This window comes from Harmonia axyridis, chromosome 6, assembly GCF_914767665.1.
Source record: "Harmonia axyridis chromosome 6, icHarAxyr1.1, whole genome shotgun sequence".
Classification (NCBI taxonomy): Eukaryota; Metazoa; Arthropoda; class Insecta; order Coleoptera; family Coccinellidae; genus Harmonia; species Harmonia axyridis.
In genome coordinates, this window is record NC_059506.1 from 17310902 (window position 1) to 17332205 (window position 21304).

Below are 21304 nucleotides of genomic sequence, written 5' to 3' on the forward strand. Positions count from 1 at the left end.
CTGGATACCAACCTGCTTGCAAAATTCTTATCAAATAACTCTTATGGATCATTTTAACTGTGATGTCTCAACTGGTGAAGAAAACAGAAAAAACTGGTTGATAAATTTAAATAGTGTAGCTTAGTGAATGGAAGAGCCATATCATAATAAGACAGAAATAAAATTCAAAGAATCCATTTAGTATATGAAAAATTTTGACATCACAGTTGTACTGTAACTTTCAGAATTGGAACCAATTTATCAGCCGATGTGTAAATTACTTTCTAAAGTCACTATTTATTGAAACTGTTCATAACATGAATGATTGATTAAACTTGTATGAGAAATATAGGTACTATTTGTACTCAAGTTTTCTGATTTTCATTGAAATGCTTTTATACTAGTTTCTGTTAAATTACATAAATTATTTTTCCCATAACAGCTTTAACTCACTCACTAAAAGCATTTTTGCATGAAATCATTTTTAATTTGTGAATTTCAAAATTTTATTGCATTCTATTATCTTCAAGTGGGTAAGAGGTGAAGAAATTCTTGGAAGTTACTCTTCTGAATATATTTTTTGATTAAATACTCAGTAAAAATTCTATAATTGGAATTTATTAGATTTTTGGATTACTCATTGAAGAACAAAAAACAGATATAACAATGCTTAATTTCAATATAGAATATAAATAAACTATAGATGCAATGCCAAGACTTTGTTTAGCAATCCAATTATAAAATAATTCTCTCTTCATAGATTTATATAATCCTCATAATCACCACTGTCAAAACAAAACATCCAGGTAAAAATCAAAATATCCAGCATTCAAAATAGTGCTCCTTCTACTTTTACCCTTGAATATACTTGAAAAACATTCTGTTTTCTTTCTAGAGTCCACTGTTGAATAATGTTGGCATTTTCAAATAACCAAGTTTCGGTAATTCTTTACTTTAACGCCCCCTCGTATTTTTCAGTTTTTTGTTATTTTTCATTGAAAATGTGCATTTTACAATGATTCTTGATGTTTATCAATAAGAATTTTCCTTTTATTAACTGTTTGAACTTGTCACCAATTAAGTTTATGTAATGTTGTCTTTGATTGATTAAAATCCAGATGCTTTTTGGTCAAATTTCATCCAGGCTGATATATTGGTTGCTTTTGGCTCGGCTTCTGGTAACAATAAAATCATTCAATGATTCTTTGAAGGTGAAATCGTATTGCACAGGTTTTCTTCCACTAATAATCCAGGTTGTAATGACTTGCCTTTTTCTTTTTTCAAACAGTACTGTGAGAAATACTCAAATAAACTAATCAATGTGTGTTTGAAATTGATACAACTTTTAAGTTTCAAAATTTCTTCGATCAAAACCATTAACACAAACAAACTGAAATCTAACCTCCTGTCAATGACATTTCCAATGCCAACCCGAAATCTGCAATTCGAAATGTTACTGAATGAGCCAGTACCAACTTAATTTCGATTTTCCAAAGCCACCCGGGATGTCAATAATTCCTGAATGGACTGTACACTTAAATTCAGAGCGATTTAAAGGTCCGTTTATCGGTCGGTGGAATACTGGAATGCTTTAAGTGAAGCTTAAGCAATTTAAGGGGAGCTTATGATTTAAGGGTAAACTGTGGATTCGGCCCTAAGTACAATAATATTATTGGTAAACACGTAGAATATGATATTCATATGTTGAAAGAAAATTATTTATCAGAAGAATTACAGAAAGTTAAATTTTACAGAAGCCCAAGATTAATAATTCCGATCGTACATTATTTGTATTTCTGTGATAAATTAATGACGTTAATGACGTATGTGAATTAAAACACAAAAAGCAAGGGCGACATATGTATTTCTGATTCTTGTGGATATTGAAAAAGTTAGTTTTTCCCCCAAATTTCATGTAAATAACTGAATGGTTTGAGTTTTTCAAGTATTTATAGAAGTATTATTAATTTCAACTTGATGTGATTGTGTATATTCTCTCCCGTGCATAATGGCAATGGACTTCATGAGAGATAATGCAAGTCTTGGGCTTACATCTGATCAAACAGAAAAAGTACTGCAATTTCAAGATTTAACTGGCATAGAAGACATCACTGTCTGTAGAGATGTTCTCCAGAGACACCAGTGGAACCTTGAGGTAAATTTTTGTGTTTTCCTCATTGAAAAAATGATGTTGGTCTGAACCAAGTTTCATATTTTGATTATGTGTCAGGTATTATGGAAATACTATTAAAAAAATTCTATTTTCCATCTCAGGTGGCTGTGCAGGAACAACTTAATATGCGGGAAGGAAGGCCATCTGTGTATGCTTCTGAGAGCAGACCTCCAGCTGTAGTTACTGATCATTTAGGACAACATATTTATTATACTCCTCCTTCAGATGGATCTGGCAGTGGTTTGCGCGGATTCATTCAAAATTTAATAGGATTTTTTTATAATATTTGTTATAATACTATAATAACATTCCTTCAAATAGGGCAGCGACTTCTAGGTATTGAAAATCAAAGAAGTAAGTACGACAGAATATGCCACTGACCACTATTATTTCATATTTACTAATTCTTTTCAATTATTTAGTCTATAAAATTATAATTCAATTATTTATATGTTATTCGTTCTTATTTCTTAGGAATTGAACCTCTACAAGAAGTAATAGAATTCATTCAGGAGTACGATGAAAAAATCTGTGATACACATCCTGTATTTTACCAAGGTACATTCTCTCAAGTTCTCAATGATGCAAAGAGAGAGTTACGCTTCCTACTTGTCTACTTGCACAATAGTTCTTATGCAGAAGCTGAAAAATTCTGTAGGTAAGAATATCTTGCTTCATATGTTTCTATAATAATATAATTAAAATGAAAAACTTCCTAAATAGAGGCTTTTACTTGATATTGTTTGTACTAAGGTAAAGGCACCAAAGCTAGACAGTGCACCAAAGGAAGACATTTCCGAAAAAAAATCTTATATTAAGACTGTTTTTATTTATAAAGCCATAATTTCTGTGTCTGAGACTCCTAGTGCCATCTGTGTCACGATGGCGAAATCATATAACACATTAACCGTTTAAAAATTCAAAATGGATTCAGTTGTTGTTCACATATGACGCAGTGAACGTGTTTACCGCCATTTCTTGTATTCTTGGTTAAGGATAGTGTAACATTGAAGGTATGTTTCAATTTAGCTTATTACGACGTTTCTGCTTCAGTCTTTTTTAGTTGCTATCATTTTTATATTCTTTACATATTAGGGTACTTCTTTTTCGTTCTGATTACATTTTTCTCAAAAAAAAAAGACTGTCCATTATTGGTTTCATAAATGGCCAATATACCTAAAAGATGACACGCATGTCTACTATTGTTATAACATAACAATCCATATTTAAGCTCAGGTTTGTGCCTTTATTAACACTATTTCCGACCTAAAAAGCGCTGTAAAGTTTTCAACAATATTGAACCACTCCATCCAATAGTAGACAGGTTGTCAACTATTGGGGAAAACATTGTGTCAACTATTGGTCCTACACCTTATTATGTATGTTCAACCTCCAGACTGATCAAGATGCCACCTGTCAAAGGACGAATGTTTCGTTACACTGAAGCGGATATGGAAGCAGCCATCCAAGAATGCAGGCGAGGTGTGCCAACTTCCACAGCGGCGAAAAAATTTGGTGTGCCGAGGGTGACTCTACTGAACAAGGCAAGGGGTAAAACAACGATAAAACGAAGGATGGGAGGAACGTGCTATCTTTCGGAAGAAACCGAAAATATGCTTGTAAAGTGGGCAAAAGCAATGGTGAAACAAGGATTCCCGATAGGCAAGGAGAATTTACAAGACAGTGCTAAGAAAATTGTAGATGATTTAAATGAGGCCTCTTTCAGAGGCGGTAGGCCTGGCAAAAAATGGTACAGCAGTTTTTTGAAACGTCACCCTGATCTTATTGCAAGATAACCCCAAAATTTGACTTCTTCCAAGCTTCAGTAACAACGTCTCAGTTGAAAAATTGGTTTGAAGAAGTGGACACCTACCTTCATAACAACAATTACAATGATATCTTAAACGAACCTAAGAGAGTGTTTAACATGGATGAGACGGCTTTCTTCCTGAATCCAAAAAGCAATAAGGTTTTAGCAGCTAAAGGAGAAAAATCTGTTTACCAGCAGGTCAATTCAGATGAACAAGAATGCTACACCATACTTTTAGGTGGAAATGCAGCAGGAGATGTATTACCTCCTATGGTTATTTTCAAATATGAAAGAATACCGCGAGAATTGAGCATGTCAGTTCCAGAATATTGGGGTATTGGATGCTCTGATAATGGATGGATGTCGATGGAAACATTCTATGAATACATTTGCAATATCTTCATTAAATGGTTAGATGACAATAATATTCGAAGACCAATCATACTTTTCATCGATGGCCATACATCACACCTTTCTTTCCACCTCAGTAAATTTTGCTCAGATAATGGAATTGTATTAATCGCTCTTTTTCCTAATGCCACGCATTTACTACAGCCTATGGATGTTGCTGTGTTCAGAAGCTTGAAGGGCGCATGGAAAACCGCAGTTCACTCCTGGCGTTTGGATAATATTGATAATCCCGTTTTGCGCAAGGTTAATTTTTGCCCATTATTGAATAAAGTTTTGAAAGAAACTTTATCACCTGAAGTATTCAAAAATGGTTTTCGTAAGTGTGGCCTTTCACCATGGAATCCTGATGAAGTGTGTTGTGAGTCGAAGGACCCAATTGAAGATCTGAATGTGTTACAAAAAATGGCAAAAATCAAGGAACTGGAAACTGGACTGAAATTCTTGAATAAATACATTGAAACAGAAAAAGTTCAACAGTTTGAAGGTTGTGATGAATGGATTGGCGCCACTGAAGACATCAGTTTATTCAAATTCTATAAGAACGTCAAAGAAATGTTGAAAAAAAACAAAGAAAACCTGCAACCACATGCTGACTTGACAAACAACTCAAACATTCCAATGCCAGATCATACCACAAGTTTCGAAATTATACCTCCACCGAATAATACATCAGATGTCTTTACTCCCAAAAAAAACTCTTCGCACAATCTTCTGTCACCATCAAAACAAAACTCACCTTCAACCCCTCTTAATCAAAACATAGCACCGGAAAAAAACATCTCGCATCAGGAAAACGTGAGTACAAGTTCAATGATATTGCCACAAGCATCAAAACAATCCATACTACAAGAAGGTCCCTCAAAGAATTCATCTGATATGGTAATACCTAGTCCCTTTAAAAGGGCCTTGTTTTGGCCAACACCTAAAGAAAATTCAAAAAAGCGGAAGAAAGAAAGAGTCCCCTCCGTCATATTGTCTGTAGCTTGGCAAAAATACCATGAGAGCAAGGAGAAGAAAAAGATTGAAATAGAAGAATTGAAGTTCCAGTGATGAAGAAGAATGGTTAGAGTCTGGAAATAGTATGGATGATATATGAAAATGAGTGTGTAGAGCGAGAAGAATATCAGGACATAAGCAAAATAATTAAACAGAGTGATTACGTAATTGTTAAGTTTCCTGGGAAGAAAAGATTTCATAAATATGTTTGTATAGTTCAAAAGATTACTAAAAGGGATAATATTGAAGTTATGGCGATGAAAACTTGTGATGAGTCTAAAACCTTATTTAAAGAAAATGAAAAAGATATAAGTAATATAAGTAATTCACAAATAATTGAAATCCTTGAGGTACCAAAGATGATTACAATGGGTGAGAGAATCAAGTACAAATTTTCAAAGCCTTTAGAGGTTGATGGATAAAATATTAAATAGATATAGTAGATGATATATTAGAGAGAGATAATTTTAATTTTTTGATATTAAAGTTTGTTCAGTTATCACAAAAATGTTTATTTCATATTAATAATGTCCACTATTGGTCAGTAGAATGTCATCTAATGGTGATATAGGTTTTTTGAGGTGTCATCTTTAGGTTACTCAGACATAATTGAAAAATATACATATTTCGAATCATTTTCTGCGGATTATAGGCGTTTAAATCGTGAAATAATATTTTGTATGGTCCACTGTATTAATTTTGGAAGCAGTTCATATTCTATTGCAGTAAAGTTTTTTTTTTTCTTAAAATGAAGTTTATGTTCTCCTTATAGTGTCGAGCATTGGTGCCTTTACCTTACTAGTGCCCTCTAGAAATCACACTGTTACACTAGATATGTGTTGTGATTTGTCAACCTGTTTTTATTTATTCAGTGAGTACTGACATGTCACTGTTGACATGGACGACAGGCAATTGCAGTTAAGGTATGTTTCTCGATACAAGAAAGATAAGATGATCTTTAAGGTAGTCAAAATGGGTTCACACTTAACAACTTGTTATCATCATTTGTGTTGTGGCAGTGCATAAGTTTACAACTAAAATTATTGAATTTTTCTGTTAGTTTTGAGCTGTTTGAACCTCATAAAAATGGATAATGAACAGGATAAAACCTGAATCTATCTCGGAAATAACAAGATCCGTAACCAACTAATTCAGGTAATGGGTTGTTCAGTTTTAGTTCAAATTTTATAACCCAGATATGCAGAGGAAATTACAGTACAAACAATAAGATCAGCTTTTTCGCAAGAGAAGCATCAACATGCCAAAGGCAACCACATTGAATTTAATTTTTCACAGGTCTCGGGGCTGCCCTAGAAATATGGTTTGGTTAGGTTATATAATATTTGGGAGTACCTTACATAAATGCTTCCTGCTGTAACAAAACAAGGTTGTTCCTGTAAAAAATGTATGGTGCCACTTATGATACTTCGTCAAATTTATTCACAAAAAGTTACATAAATAAAGTAACAGTTAAATGTCATTTAAAAAAAATTGAGAGAAAGCAAAACAAAATACCACAGAAAATTCGCCTTGTTTTCTATCGGAATTCATCAGAGAAAAATTCATTACCAAGTAAAAGGATCTGGATATCAGGAAATCCCTGAGTCACTTCTTGAAATTAGGCATCCTTCTATATTGTACTGGGAGGTCGTTTTACAGTTTTCCAGCTAAATAATTTGTAGATTTTTGTGTGTGCTTGATTAGGTGGTACGGAATTGAAAGGTCTTCTTTATTTCGTGTAGAGTAATGATGGAATTCACCGCTTTGTATATTTATGTGGGATCCAAATTCTTAACACCCGACTGAATGATACGCTACTGACTTTACGAAACGAGAACTACACGATCGACCCTAAAAGGTTGCCCTATGCAGATTTATCGATATAGGAAGACGTAAGGGGAAGAGGTACTTGAAACTTAAGGACTGAGGTACGATACAGACCAACGAGGGGGAATTCGACGTAAGATGGTAGACGGACAGAGTTAGGATTCGACGTTAGAGACGAGACGGGAAAGGTTAAATAATTCGACGTGATAGACGCATAGAATTCGACGTAAAAGAGTAGACGCAGCGAGTTAGATAATTCGATAATTAGACTATTAACAATTAGACGGAATAAAATAGCTTCGATAGTTCCATAGACGAAAAGTTCAGTGGCTGTACATTCAATTGACTTGAATTGTACATTGTGTAAATAAACAATAGTTAAGTTCCGGCGGCCTTTTTTATATAAACCCCTAGACAACGATATAAAAACCCTACATTTATTTATGTTTTCATGGACATGCAGTAAGCACGAGAAAATGAACAGTGAGTATAAGGTAAGTATTTTATAGTTGAAATATACCCTACAGGATGTAGTGTTGTTGATTCCTGCGAGTGTTCTTAGTGCTCTCTTCTGTTTCAGGAATACAAGTTTAGCTTCCGGAGCATCATTGAGCAGGCCATATAACATGAGACTATGGAAAAGCGCCTAATAAGTATGGACCAGTGCTTTTCTTCTGTGAATTTCTTTAATCTGTACAGATAAAAAAATTCTTTGGCAAATATGTATCGATATCAGGGCTTTGTTTGAGTTCAGTTGGTGACTCATAGTCACTGTGCATACATTTTACAATTCAAATGAAAGAGTTATACTTCTCTAATTACAGAGAACAAAATCTTCAGCATGAATATATTATTTGTAAAAAAAACACGAAGAAATTTTGTTTATTTTCAGAAGTAAAAATTTTTTAAATTTTCAGTTTTTCAATTCATTCACTATTCATAAAAATCCAATATTGCTGTAATGTTCAGTAAAGTCCTGTAGACTTTACAGAACTTGGCTGGGTTCAATGTGAAATACCTTAAAGACGTAAAATATGATATTTCAGATCAATAAGATACATAGAAATATCCTGTTTTCTATAATTGTCTAGTTTTCTGTGAAGCTAAATTTTGTCTATCTTTTTTGTTTTGATTTATGGGCAAGGGAAAATGAGGAGATATTAGGATTGTTATGATGCGTACGCTTCCAAGAGTAATTAAAACCAGCCACATTGCAACTCTAGTACACTAAGTTATACTATAAAAAGTTTATTTGCTTTGACTGTAGATATTTTTTTGAAAGACTATGTTTCAATCTGAACACTATAATCATTAACTTAGATAAGATATTGTCAATCATTCAGTCACTATTAACAAGTAAAAATTTCAGAGAAACTTTGAGCAACACAGATGTTATCACTTATGTAAATACGCAGTTCATGTACTGGGCTTGTACGGTCAATTCCCAAGAAGGACGCCGAGTTAAGGGAGTCATTAGGATGTCAACATTCCCATCTGTATGTGTATTGGTTCTTAAAGAAGGCCGAATGACTGTAGTGGGCAGGGTCGAAGGTTTCCATGACAGTAATACCCTACTTCAAAGATTGCGAACAATTGTTTCTGATTTTGAAGTCAACTTAATTCAAGCACGATCACAAAGGTAAGGATATTTAGTAGTGTGTAATGACCTTAAACTTTTAATTGATACTCCGTTCTTGAGAAGTGCTCAAGGCTCTGTGGCCTTCTCATAGTCGTTACTCCACACCAAGCACTGAAAAATCATTGCTTGGCGTCGTACCTTGTCAAGTCGGCACGCTGTCACCTTGAGGTTTTGCTTAGACTTGGAACCTCAGGAACCGAGCTTGAAACATAAATCTTCTTCTTCTTTTCCTCAATCCACTTTATAACGAGCGTTCATTAAAATTCGTGGTCAAGAGTGCTGTGGAGAAATTACTCCTACCAGAGGTAGAGTAGGACTAGGTGGGTACGGTTGACTGTAAAAAAATAATTTCTTTTTTTTCTTAGAAAACTACAGGGTGAGTTTGCATATTCATGGAAATAAAATAATTATCGGCGGAATTTATTGAAACTTGGGATGTTATTGACAAATGCCAAGGTCAAGTCAGAGAAATATTAATCATTTCAATATTCCAGGACCGGACTCATTATTTCTCATTTAAAATATTCAGGTTAAAAATATCACTTTGTATTTCGAATTTAAAATATTTGTTTATATTTTCAAAAAGTACATAAATTCAGCTTCAATACGCGGTATAACTCAAGGTTGTCGCATCCAACATTCTTTTTTTTATGTATTTTTGAAATTGGACAAAGTCCAGTCCAGTTCCCCAGTTTGGGTACAGTCAGAAGTTGTTCGTTTTCTCCAAATATAATTACCATTGGTAGGAGTTCTTCTTTAGAACTCCTCACTTCTAATAATTTCTCATCCTAGTGAATGATCACTATTTCAGGCATATGATTAAAAAAATCTCTATATTTTCTAGTCTGTATGTGAATGCGTGAAATAAAAGATTTCTTTATCGGCAATCATCATAGCTAAGATCTAGTGGTTCTACAGCAGTCTAAAGTATTTATATAGACTTGCTTAATTGACATTTTTTTGAAGCTGCAACTAACTTAGTTGTGATAAAATCTTTCTTTCCCTTTTTGATAATAGTCCCTCCAGAACTTACTGTTTGGGAAGTGGATGGCAAGGGTTCCTAATTGCTCTCATCAGAAGTGGTAGATTCATCATCATCTTCTTGCGTTTGAATAAAATCTTGAGTAGTAAGGGATAGCGATAAATTGCCGAAACACATTTGTTCATGTTTTTTTTCTCTTCTGTTAATTTTCTCTGTCTGACCCTTTCTTGTTTTTCAGATAGCTTTTTGTCTACACCTGCTAAACACCCTGGACGTTTTGGTTCTCTTCGTTTTTGTGAAAATAATTTATCTTCTTCTATTTTCATTCATTCCAAGGCATCAGTGTGTGCTATCGAATAAATTATCTAAATTGTTTTGAAACTCCTTACAGCGCTTGTGAACATCTTGCAATTTTTTAATACTCCATCCAAACATGGTGAAGATCCACAAGTTTTTTTTCAAAGGGTACAGCTCTGGAAGGGATTTTAGCTTTTTTCCAAAATATAATATTATCTCGAATGACGAGATTTGCGCTATCACTAACAGTCAATTCAGCTTCACGAATGTTTAAAAAAGTACTGCAAGAACTTGACTGTTAGACGGTGCCTGATATTGATACTGGTGCGTCACCAACTAGAAAAAATACTTTTTTATGGCTTCTGAATTCCAATGCCAGTTTATAAATGTAAAATAATAAAAGTTAATCACAAGAATAACTATGAACGAATGACAAATATCCCGAGTACGCGCCACTATTTCCACGCAACGTATATGAACACGAATCGATGCAAGTCGGTACGGGTTTCCGTACTTCAAATGAGCTAAAAATTTATTTTCGAATGTTTAAGGACTGAATAAACAAAATTAAAACTTATGCATTAAAAAATAAATATTTCGAAAAATAAGGAACACTCTAATGTACATATTCTCATTTTTCTCTACCAAGCCCTAAAAGCTCTTGTCCCCTATCAGCCATGTCTTTTTTTTTTTTTTTCAGAAGCACGTATAATTACTATCACCGAACAATTACTATTTCAAGTAAAGTGATGAGATAAAATGGCAGAAAACAATAATTTTAGTTTAGGTTATATCCGAAAATAAGCATATATTTATGTTCCAAGCTCTGTTATCTGAGGTTCCAAGTTCAAGTAAAAACTAAAGGTAGGTAGCTTGACTTGACGAAGGACGACGCCAAGCAATGATTTTTCAGTGCTTGGTGGCCGAGAGCCTTGAGCACCTCTCAGTTATAGAAAGGATTTAATGCTAAACATCTTTGTGGTTCTTAGAGCCGAATATTTAATTAATATCACATTATTAATTGTAATTTTGTCATTATTTCAAATTCCAAGTCGAATCTGATCAATTACCCCAGTTTTTTGGAATATCTATAAGTATTAATATACAACACCTTTTTTTTTATAAAATTTTGATAACTATTATGACTTAGTCTGTTACCCTATTTTGGCTTGAAGTGGACTTTTGGCACAGCCTGTATATCATTTAAGATGTGATTTATTATGACATTGATGTCGGTTATTTTATCCTGATGATGAGTTTTGATGATACTATCCTTCTGAAATTCGGCATGAACATTCGAATGATTATCAACATATACAAACTAACTTTCAATCTAGTCGATCTGTTATTATTAGGATTTTGTCGATATTCCGCCTGTCTTTTCTATGGTTCTGGTGACACGATCAACATGAAACTCGGAATAAAGACTTAGATTGTTATCATAAATCAACATACAAAATTTCAAGTAGGTTGGATTTGTTATCACTGAAGTATCAGTTGTTTTTTCTTCTTCTTCCAGCGTCCATATTGGCTCAATGCCTGTTCTTCATCGCAACTCGCTTCATGTAGGTATACCTTCCATCCATCGCTTCCGAGGTCTTCACGATTCGGTCCTCTGTCATTCGGGTGATATGATCATTCCATTGAATTTTTCTGCTAAGTACCCAATCATTGATGTTGGCGATTTGGCAAGTTCTTCTGAGGACTTCGCTTCTCTGTCTATCCCATAGAGATTTTCCAGTTATTCTCCGGACTATTTTCATTTCAACTGCCTCCATCATCTGGCGAGTTTTACATGTCTCGAGTCTTGTTTCTGCCGCATATGTTAGTATGGGTCTTATAGTGGCCTTGTAAATACGGCTATCCTGAGATATTTGTTGCGAAATATGGTGTCATTAAGTTGTGCTGCAGCTCTTGTTGCCTTAACCACTTGTGTTCGTACTTCCATTTCTACTTCACCAAAACGAGAAACTTCTATGCCTAAGTAATTAAATTTCATCACTTGTTGTATAATGCTCCCATTAACATCCAACTTACATCGGAGGGGTACTTTGGATGTGGTCATGCACTTGGTCTTGGATGTGGATCTTATCATTCCAAGAGATTGAGCCATTGTGTTGAACACATGTAGAAGCCTCTGCAAATCATCTTCATTTTCTGTTATTAAAACTGCATCATCTGCATAGCATATGATTTTCAGTTCTTTATTTCACATCTTATAACTTCTCGGTTGACAGACTCTTTTATAATTTCTTCCATGATAATATTGAATAAGTAACGGGCTCAATGAGTCTCCCTGTCTTATACCTCTTCCCAGTGTTATGGGTTCTGTTAATTCGTTATCTATCTTTGCCTGTATGTTGTTGTTTTGATATATATCTTCTACAGTCTTTATGATGTTGCTCGGTATTTGTCTGTTATAGAGGAGATGAACCACGTCAGCTAATCGTATCTTGTCGAACGATTTTTTTAGGTCTATAAAACAGAAGAATGCCGGTTTATTATATTCTATTGATTTTTCGCTGATAAAATTTGAAATTACCTTGGTGACTAATTTCAACATAGTGCAAAGCAAATTTATACCTCTATAGTTCTCGGGCTGTTTTTCATCCCTTTTTTTAAAGAGTAAAATCATTGTGCTTGTTCTACATTCGTTCAGAATTTTTTGTTGTTCGAGGATCCTGAATAAATCTTTCCCCACTGTACTTGAGGAGTTCATTTGCAATGCCGTCTTGACCAGGGCTCTTCCTGTTTTTCAACCCACAACACACAGTTTTTTTTCTAATAAGTAATTTATTAGGTGCTAGGCAAAAAAGGGACATTCAACTAAAAACAATCATTAGTCATGACTTGACTAATATTTTTATTCGAATTTTGGATCGAACGTTTCGAGGTTCGAATCTCGTCACTACATTTTTTATATATAATGTTTAATATGGATATTAATTTTCTGTTATTTTTTTTGCAATGTTTGGATATTTTGCGCTAAAAGAGGATATAATGAATGATAATATGTATATATTAAATTTTTACTGCTTTTAAATAGGTCTTATTATCATTGATTGAAGCAAGTGAGAGTGGAAAAGACATCTATTGTAAATGGTTGAAAGAAAGTTTGAAACCAAATATAAAATTAATTATTTGTTGGAAACTTCAAAAGCTTATGTTGATTAGATTTGATTCAAACTCAAATTTGAATTTTAAAGAATTAGCTTTTTGATGAAGATATACTCAATTCAAATCGAAATTACTTATGAATATGAATACTCCTCTTAATTGAATAAAACTTCTAGATTTGAGGCAAGTTTGAATAGATCTATCAGAGCTACTCAAGATGAAGCCTACCAGGAATCACTTAAAGCGGATCAAGAAAAGGAACGTCGACGAGAAGAGGAACGTAGATTTCTTCAGGAACAAGAAAGGCAGTTGGCATTAGTAAGCACTACTTTTTAGATACATCCTTGTTATTGAAGAAAGAAAGAAAAAATTATTTTGATTTGGGGGTGCATTCTCCAAACAGGTATAATTAGTTCATTAGTAAATTTTACTAATTGACATCAATATTAATCTCATTAATAATTAATGTTGCTTGGGATGGGCTTCGGTCTCCTAACAACTATCAGACATTCTCAGCCTCAAGTAAATTTCCTAACATAATTATTACACACTTGGAAAATAAATTTTTATTATTCATAACTTTGTTAATAGTGAAGTGCCTGTAGTGGAGAGGGGTTAAAAATTATATGTTGATATTCTAGTCTAGAAGGCATTGAAAAGGTTATGTTACCTCCATTCACTACGTGAATATCGATAATAATATAAATGCCATCTGAGAAACTAAAGGTTTTTCCAATAAGAATGATACAATTTGAAATAGTTACAATTACATCTCTGTGGATTGTTTTTTGACATTTCTTATGTCATTTGTGTTCAGCAAGTTAAGCAATTACATTATCAAAAAGATACACACTTCAACAACATTTTGACATTGCTAAATTGTTTTATAAGTATCAGTGCTCATTTGAAAATACGAATAATTCTAGAACGACATTTTTCATTCAATCTACTTATATGTGTAGCATTGTTGACAAATTTAAATGTGGTACCAAGTATGGCTCAATACTTGCTACTGGTACTCTTGAATCTTGTAAAGATAATTCAAATTTGTCTACAACATCACGAATAGTGAGTTCATTAACTGAATATTGCTGTCTAGGATGCATTTTCCGTTTCTTATAGGGCTAGCGCTACTAGGTGCTCTAATCCATGAGGAAACGAATACGCGCGAGACAACTCCGTTCCCTATGTGGATTTTTGCACCTCACACATTTATTAACCATGCTTACTGCATACATGCAAAAAAAATTGTGCATATACACCTATACTGTTTAAAGTTATAATTTTTAATTTTTTCTTGAGATCGGGCATGTTTTAGTTGAGTTTTTATTTAATTTCATAATTTAGCTCTCTCAGTTAATTGATTATGCATTTATAGTTGTTTAGATTATTGGGTAGTTTATTTCTTGGAGACATTTTACTATACATTGGCAACACAATTAAATTTTTATTCTTTTATAGTTGGTTTATGCAGAGATAATAAATAGTATTCAATATTGGAATTTCACGTTAACTTCAATAACATTTGATTTCAAAAACTATTAAATATAGTATATATCATAAATAAAACTGTAGGTAAGATGCATGATGGTATAAATGTAAATGAAAGCCAGGATTTATACTGAACAAGGTTCCTATGCAAAGTTATTCGAATATCTAATTTTTGAGAATAACAATCCTAATTATATACTCTGCACCTATAGAAATTTCATTGAATAATTTAGAATCTCAAATTGATCTGTTATTTTCCATAAAAATTTCTTATTTAGACTATAGTTAATTTTGGCAATTTTAGTGATTAAATTACATGAGAAAAGTCAGTTCAAATGAATTCAGGCGCCTTCTTATATTTTGCAATTATTATAAGACCTAATACCTTTTCCTTTGAAGTATAGTTGCGAGCACACATTTGAATTAATGTTTTTGTGGAATAGGTTGTCATTTCTAAATTTATGTAAAAATGCTTCTTCGTAGGTGTTTATTTCAAATATATCGGGTTGTTCAACATAATTCGACACCCCCTTTATCTTTGTTACTAGGTACAAATAAATGTTTTCTACAAAAGTTTCACGAAATCGACTAGCGTTTTTTAAAAATGATTTCACAAAAAAAATAAAATATATATGGCTGGAAGACTTCGGTCGATAGTCGTTTGATGTGTAGTCAATAAAGTTCTCTCCCTCTCTAAAATATATACAGAGTGGGCAACATATTGATTGCAACTTCATTTTTTCAAATGGAACACCCTGTATATTTCCTATATTTGACTAGCTCTTTTTCCCCTGACTTCGAATATATAACATGTTTCATACGCTGAAATGTATGATGCCCCGTATACATTTCCTTTTGTAATACTGAGATTTATAAATATATCCTTATAAATTAATTTTTCCTTCAAATTATGATCTTTTGTTCTGATAATAAACTTAATTTGTTACAGGAAAGGCAGGCAGAAGAAGAACGTCGTGAAAGCATAGCCAAAGAAAAAATAGAGTCAGTTAGTAAAGTACCTAATGAACCGGATCCAAGTGATCCTGATGCTGTACATGTTGTTTTCAAATTACCCTGTGGCCTAAGATTAGACAGGAGGTTTCTTAAAACACATTCCTTAGAGGTAAGATATTTAGTATTACCAGATAGATCATTACTGACCATGTCAAATCTTCAAATTCTTCTTTTCTTTGCGAAAACTTGAAAGTTCATTTTTGAAACTGATTTCAGTATTTCATTATTTCGTCTTGAATTTTAGGTAGTGTTCTACTTTGTCTTCTGTCATCCAAAAGCTCCAGATTCATTCGAAATTACTACAAACTTCCCTAAACGTGTACTGAATTGTAGGCCTAAATTCCCTGGAGAAAAAGTATTAACTATTGAAGAGGCAGGACTGAGAAATAAAGAAGTTCTTTTCATTAGTGATCTTGACGCATAAGATTTTCCTTGATGTTTAAGAAAACAAGAGGTTCAGAATCTTGTTCAATGGATCATTGTTTTATCTTTGTTCATTATTGTAAACATAACATATTTGTATTACTCTTCAAGCTTGGGGAGAAAATCGCCTTTCTTGTGTGAATTTTCACAAAGAAAGTTGTGATAAACATCAATGTCACAGTATAACTGTATATATCTAAATTTGTTTGTTTCCGTTTGTGTTTATTGTTTTAAATTTTATATGTGACATATTGATTTCTTCAAAAGTGAATCATATGTTCAAACTAATTGAGAATCTATCAAAAGATGATGTTGCTTTATATATATACATATATATTTTTTTGGAAAGTAGTTCATCAACCAAATAAAAGTCTGGAGAAGAATAAATGAAGATAAGGTACATTTATTATGAATGCAAAATAAATTCTTAAAAGTTAAGTCTTTTCAATATCAAAGCACTTAATAAATTTGTTTTCATTAATGCTGTTGAATAATGTGAAGACTATAGCAAAGTGATTAATGTGATTAGCATAAACTTTCGATTTATTTTAAAAATAATATTGCAAAAATACAAATATTTCATTAGTTCAAATCAATTGTCAGTTGTATTTGACTGAGATTTTCACACTTGAAAGGAGTTTTTTTCTTTTTGAATCAAATAGTACGAAAATATTCCTCCTAAATATAAGCATTGATAAATCCAACCCATAAAAATTTCACAAACTTCAAAATATTTAAATATACCATATGGTAATAACATTGATAAATTATATCGCCATTGATTGCGAGTTGGATATTAATTCATGAAAAAAGAATTAACGGGTTAAGTTTGAAGACTCCAGACAATTCAAATTGTTTTGAATTAGTAAAATTTGTGATGGAATTGTATTTATTTATGTGTATAATCAAAGCTTTATTAAATTATTTTTTTCTAGAGCAGATAATAGCTTGGAAATAGTCTCCATGCAATATAATAATTAATGATTTAATTTTCAAATGAATGAAGGTAGATTTTGAACATATCCAATTCTCAATTATTTCATTAACCTCTGTATTTTCTAGATTTTTGTTTTGTGTAAATGGATTTCTGTTAATTTTTGTTTTTTGGAGAAACTTGTGGGTGATTTTTTTATATATTTAACTGAATTAGAAAAGGCATTTACTGTAATGTGCACTTCGTGATGTCAACTAAGTCGTCTATTTCAAAAGGATTGGTTGTGTTGTTTTCCATACAAGTGTACATATGTATTTAAGAATAAACTTTTTCAAAATGAAAAAGTTTTTGACATTACAGTTGTTTTTTACCATTTTGGGGTTAAATTGAATTATTTGTTAGCTCATGCTCATATTTCTTTTTCTTCAGAAATTGGTAGTAAGTTAGCATCTCACTGGAAGTGTTTAGCCTAACCTTGGATTTTAGGAGAAAAGTAAAAAATATCCATGCAAACCAAACTATTGTTGAGAGTGCTAAGATGCATAGAATCCCTGGTTTGTGTACTGATTCGATTTTTTTGAGATATCCACCTGTTGCTTTGGTGTTCTGCTTCACCAGAGTTCTGTAAGGTGGCGCTCTTCAGAAATTTTCGAATTTCCGCTATCAGCCTGGCGCCGTTTAAAATTGAAATACTGATTTTAGACTTTACAAACTTTCACAATAAATTACAATTAAAATCCTATCGGATTTTCAATGAAATGAATAGATAATGACAGAGTATAGAATATAAAATATTATTGCTCTATACTCAAAGGTCACGAGAATCGAGTGAAATGATTCGGAGGTTAACCGTTGACATAAGCGCGTGCTTCCTATAAATTTTCCTTTAAATTGATTAAATAATCTTAACATATATTGATATTTGTGTGAGTAAATTTCTTAATTCCCACTAATTATTTGTGGTATATTGAATTTTCAAGGTAGGACTTTCTGGGGTCAGTTATATTAACTCTGGTGTCATCTCTACCTACTGATAAGAGTTCCCTTTTTTAATGGATTGGAACCCGGGGGGGTCTGATGACCCCCCTAGATCGCCTTTGTCTCCCAAAGCGTTTAATGCACTAACACCTACATCTCAAAAAATACTCAACAATTTGAACCTAGGTAATGATGGTTCTAATAAGGACTATCACTCCCTAGCTGACTTAACTATCCTTTCAAGGGAAATTCAGTCGGTTAGAGCAATTTTTACCGATGACTTGGAAGTTCTCAATGAGGCTGAAGAGCTCTCCCAGTCAATTTCTCGTTTAATTAGATCGAATGCTAATGCCCCCAAAAAATCTAAACTTGAATTGAAATACAGTTTGAATGACTTTGGACCATTTATGGTGATAATTGAATCTAATGCTGTTGGTAATATCGGTAATATCCATCCTATGAATTTTGCCAAGAAATTAGCCGCCTCAAATGTCAAAGGAATTAAAAATATAGCTAAAAGAGGTAAAAAAAGAATATCTATTGAATTTGATCTCCCTGATAGGGCGAACAATTTTGTCACTGAGAATCCCTTCTCTGGTGACCCTGCAATAGACGTGTTTATTCCTTCAAGAATGGTTACAAGCAAAGGTATCATTAGAAATGTTGGTTCAGAAATAACTAAGGAAGACATTGAGCTTCATGCCCACTCCAAAGTAAAAATATTAGATGCCCGACAACTCAATCGAAGAACTGTCACTGATGGCATAGTTTCCTACGTCCCCTCTTCTACTTGGATTCTTACTTTCCAGGGCAAAAATCTCCCAGAAAAGATTGCCCTTTGGGGCTGCTTAAGGCACGTTTCTCTATATGTTGGACCAGTTATCCAATGCTACAATTGTCTGAGGTATGGACATACCAAGGCCAATTGTAACAATCCATCCAAATCTAAACGTTGCAGGAACTGCGCTGAGAATCATGAGGAACAAGAATGTCCTGACCCCTCCCATCCGAAGTGTGTTTTCTGCTCTGGAGAACATGCCTCTACTGATCGCTCCTGCCCAGAGTTTCTACGCCAGAAACAAATTAATAGATTAATAGCGGTAGAGAACATTTCATATTTTGAGGCTGTTAAAATGATCCCGAAAAATTATAATGCAACTTCTCCCCTCTTGCGTAATGACCAATTCTCTTTTGATCTGAGGCCTCAGCTGTTTCCACAGCTACCCTCAAGACTCACTAACTCGGTTAGGGATTCTGCTGTTATTTCCGTCCATGACAGAAGAAATCTCCTTGACAATGGGACTTCCACCCCTCTTTCTTATTCCACAGCCCTGAATAAGAAAAGGAAGAAAAATCCGCAATCTCCAGGATATGACCGAGATCTTCATGAATCTCAGTTATACAACACTTCCCTTCCCTTATCCCCAATACTTGGGAGCCCTTCTCATTCTCAGAGTGATCAAATACCTTCCTTTTCTGGTTCCCCTCTCTCAGATGAATTAATATTTGAAATTGTTTCCAAGCGTCTTCAAAATAAAGAAAATTCCGAGTTTATAAAGAGTCTTTCTGTATTATTTAAAAACAATTATCCTTCAAATGTTCTAGAAGATAGCATTCCCATTCCCACTGTTGAAGAGTCCATATAGTTCTAAAATTTGTTCGACTGTTCTCTTCTTTTATCTCAGTCTCCCTCACCTCCCTCGGCCTTACCATGTTAGACATTATACAGTGGAACATAAGATCAATTCACTCTAACATTGACAACCTGAAATTGCTAATAGAAGAGAACTCCCCCAGTGTAGTCATGCTTCAGGAAACGTGGCTTAATGAATCCCATAATCTCAGGGTATCAGGATTCTATTCTCTCAGACAGGATCGAAGCGATAGAGGTGGTGGTATTGCCCTTCTAGTCAAACTTGACCTACCATTTGTTCCCATTGATTTTTCCAACCTTCTTGTTCCTGATAGAGTTCAGCTCCAAGGTATCAAAGTAGCCTCTCCTCTGCTTTCTATCATTAATGTGTACTGTCCCCCCAACATCAATCTTCCCATTTCTTTTTGGAGCAACCTGATGGATAGTATAACTACCCCATTTTTGATTGGTGGTGATTTTAATGCCCAGAACCCTATCTGGGGTTCTGGTTTTCGGAATCCCAGTGGTAAAGTCCTTGAGGATTTTATTCTAGGTGAGGATATATGTATCCTAAACAATGGCTCTCCTACCAGAATCTCCCCACCAGGCGAAAATCCTAGTGCCCCAGATATCACATTATGTTCTAGCTGTCTTAGAGTTAACTCCCAATGGGAAGTAATTTCTGACCCTGGAGGAAGTGATCATTTTCCACTTATGACCTCTCTCTGTTTTTTCCCTCTCTCGTCCCCTCCCTCTCATTCCCGATTTTCCTCCAGAAGGTTCAACACCGCCCAGGCAGATTGGTTCAGATTTCAGGAGGTAATTGACAATAATATTAGGAATAATCGCCCTAATTCCATTCTAGAATTTAGAGATCTAGTTGTTGAGGCTGCTGAATTCTGCATTCCCTTGAGGAGACCTTTCCAACCTTCTTCACCAACATATAGGAAATCGTGGTGGAATGATGATCTCTCTTTAGCTGTTAAGAGAAGATCTGATGCTTTCAGAGCTTACCTTCGTAATCCTTCAATGGAGCACTTTCTCTCAGCTAAAAGCATCCAATCAGCAGTCAAAGCTAAGATCAGAAAGGCCAAAAGAGAATCATTCAGAAGTTTCTGCGAAGGTCTGTCGCCTTGTAATGGCAGAAAATTGTGGTCAGATATATCCAGATTCAAATATGGTTGTAAACCCTCTGCTCCTCGAACTTCCTCTCCCACTTGTGGTCAAGAAATCCTCTCTCGCCTGTGCCCTCTTTCAACCCCTGCTTCAGTTCAGTCATCAGCTCCCACTAACTACTCTCCTGCTCCTTTTCCCCCTATCACCCTCGATGAACTGTCCTTGTGTATTAAGTCCAAGAAGGAGTCAGCTCCAGGCAAGGACGGTATAACATACAATATGTTGAAGTCTCTCCCAATCCATTCCAAACAGGTGCTAGCTGAGTTATTTAATGATCAGCTTTCATCACCTCAGATTCCATTATCTCTGAAGGATACTATCATCATTCCCATATGCAAGCCGGGAAAATCCCCAGAGGACCCCTTGAGTTTTCGTCCCATTGCTCTCACCTCCTGTCTCCTTAAAGTTCTTGAATCTTTGTTAG

General features: G+C 34.0%; 1 protein-coding gene across 1 annotated transcript; it reads left to right on the forward strand.

Moving 5' to 3' along the window:
- The first annotated feature begins 1615 nt into the window (after positions 1-1615).
- LOC123682886 (FAS-associated factor 2) lies at positions 1616-17437 on the forward strand. The gene is made up of 7 exons (XM_045621692.1): positions 1616-2134; positions 2254-2506; positions 2627-2810; positions 8566-8835; positions 13408-13549; positions 15672-15845; positions 15981-17437. Exons 1-7 carry the CDS (start codon positions 1988-1990, stop codon positions 16158-16160), a joined length of 1350 nt encoding a protein of 449 aa, XP_045477648.1. The 5' UTR covers positions 1616-1987; the 3' UTR covers positions 16161-17437.
- Positions 17438-21304: the final 3867 nt, after the last annotated feature.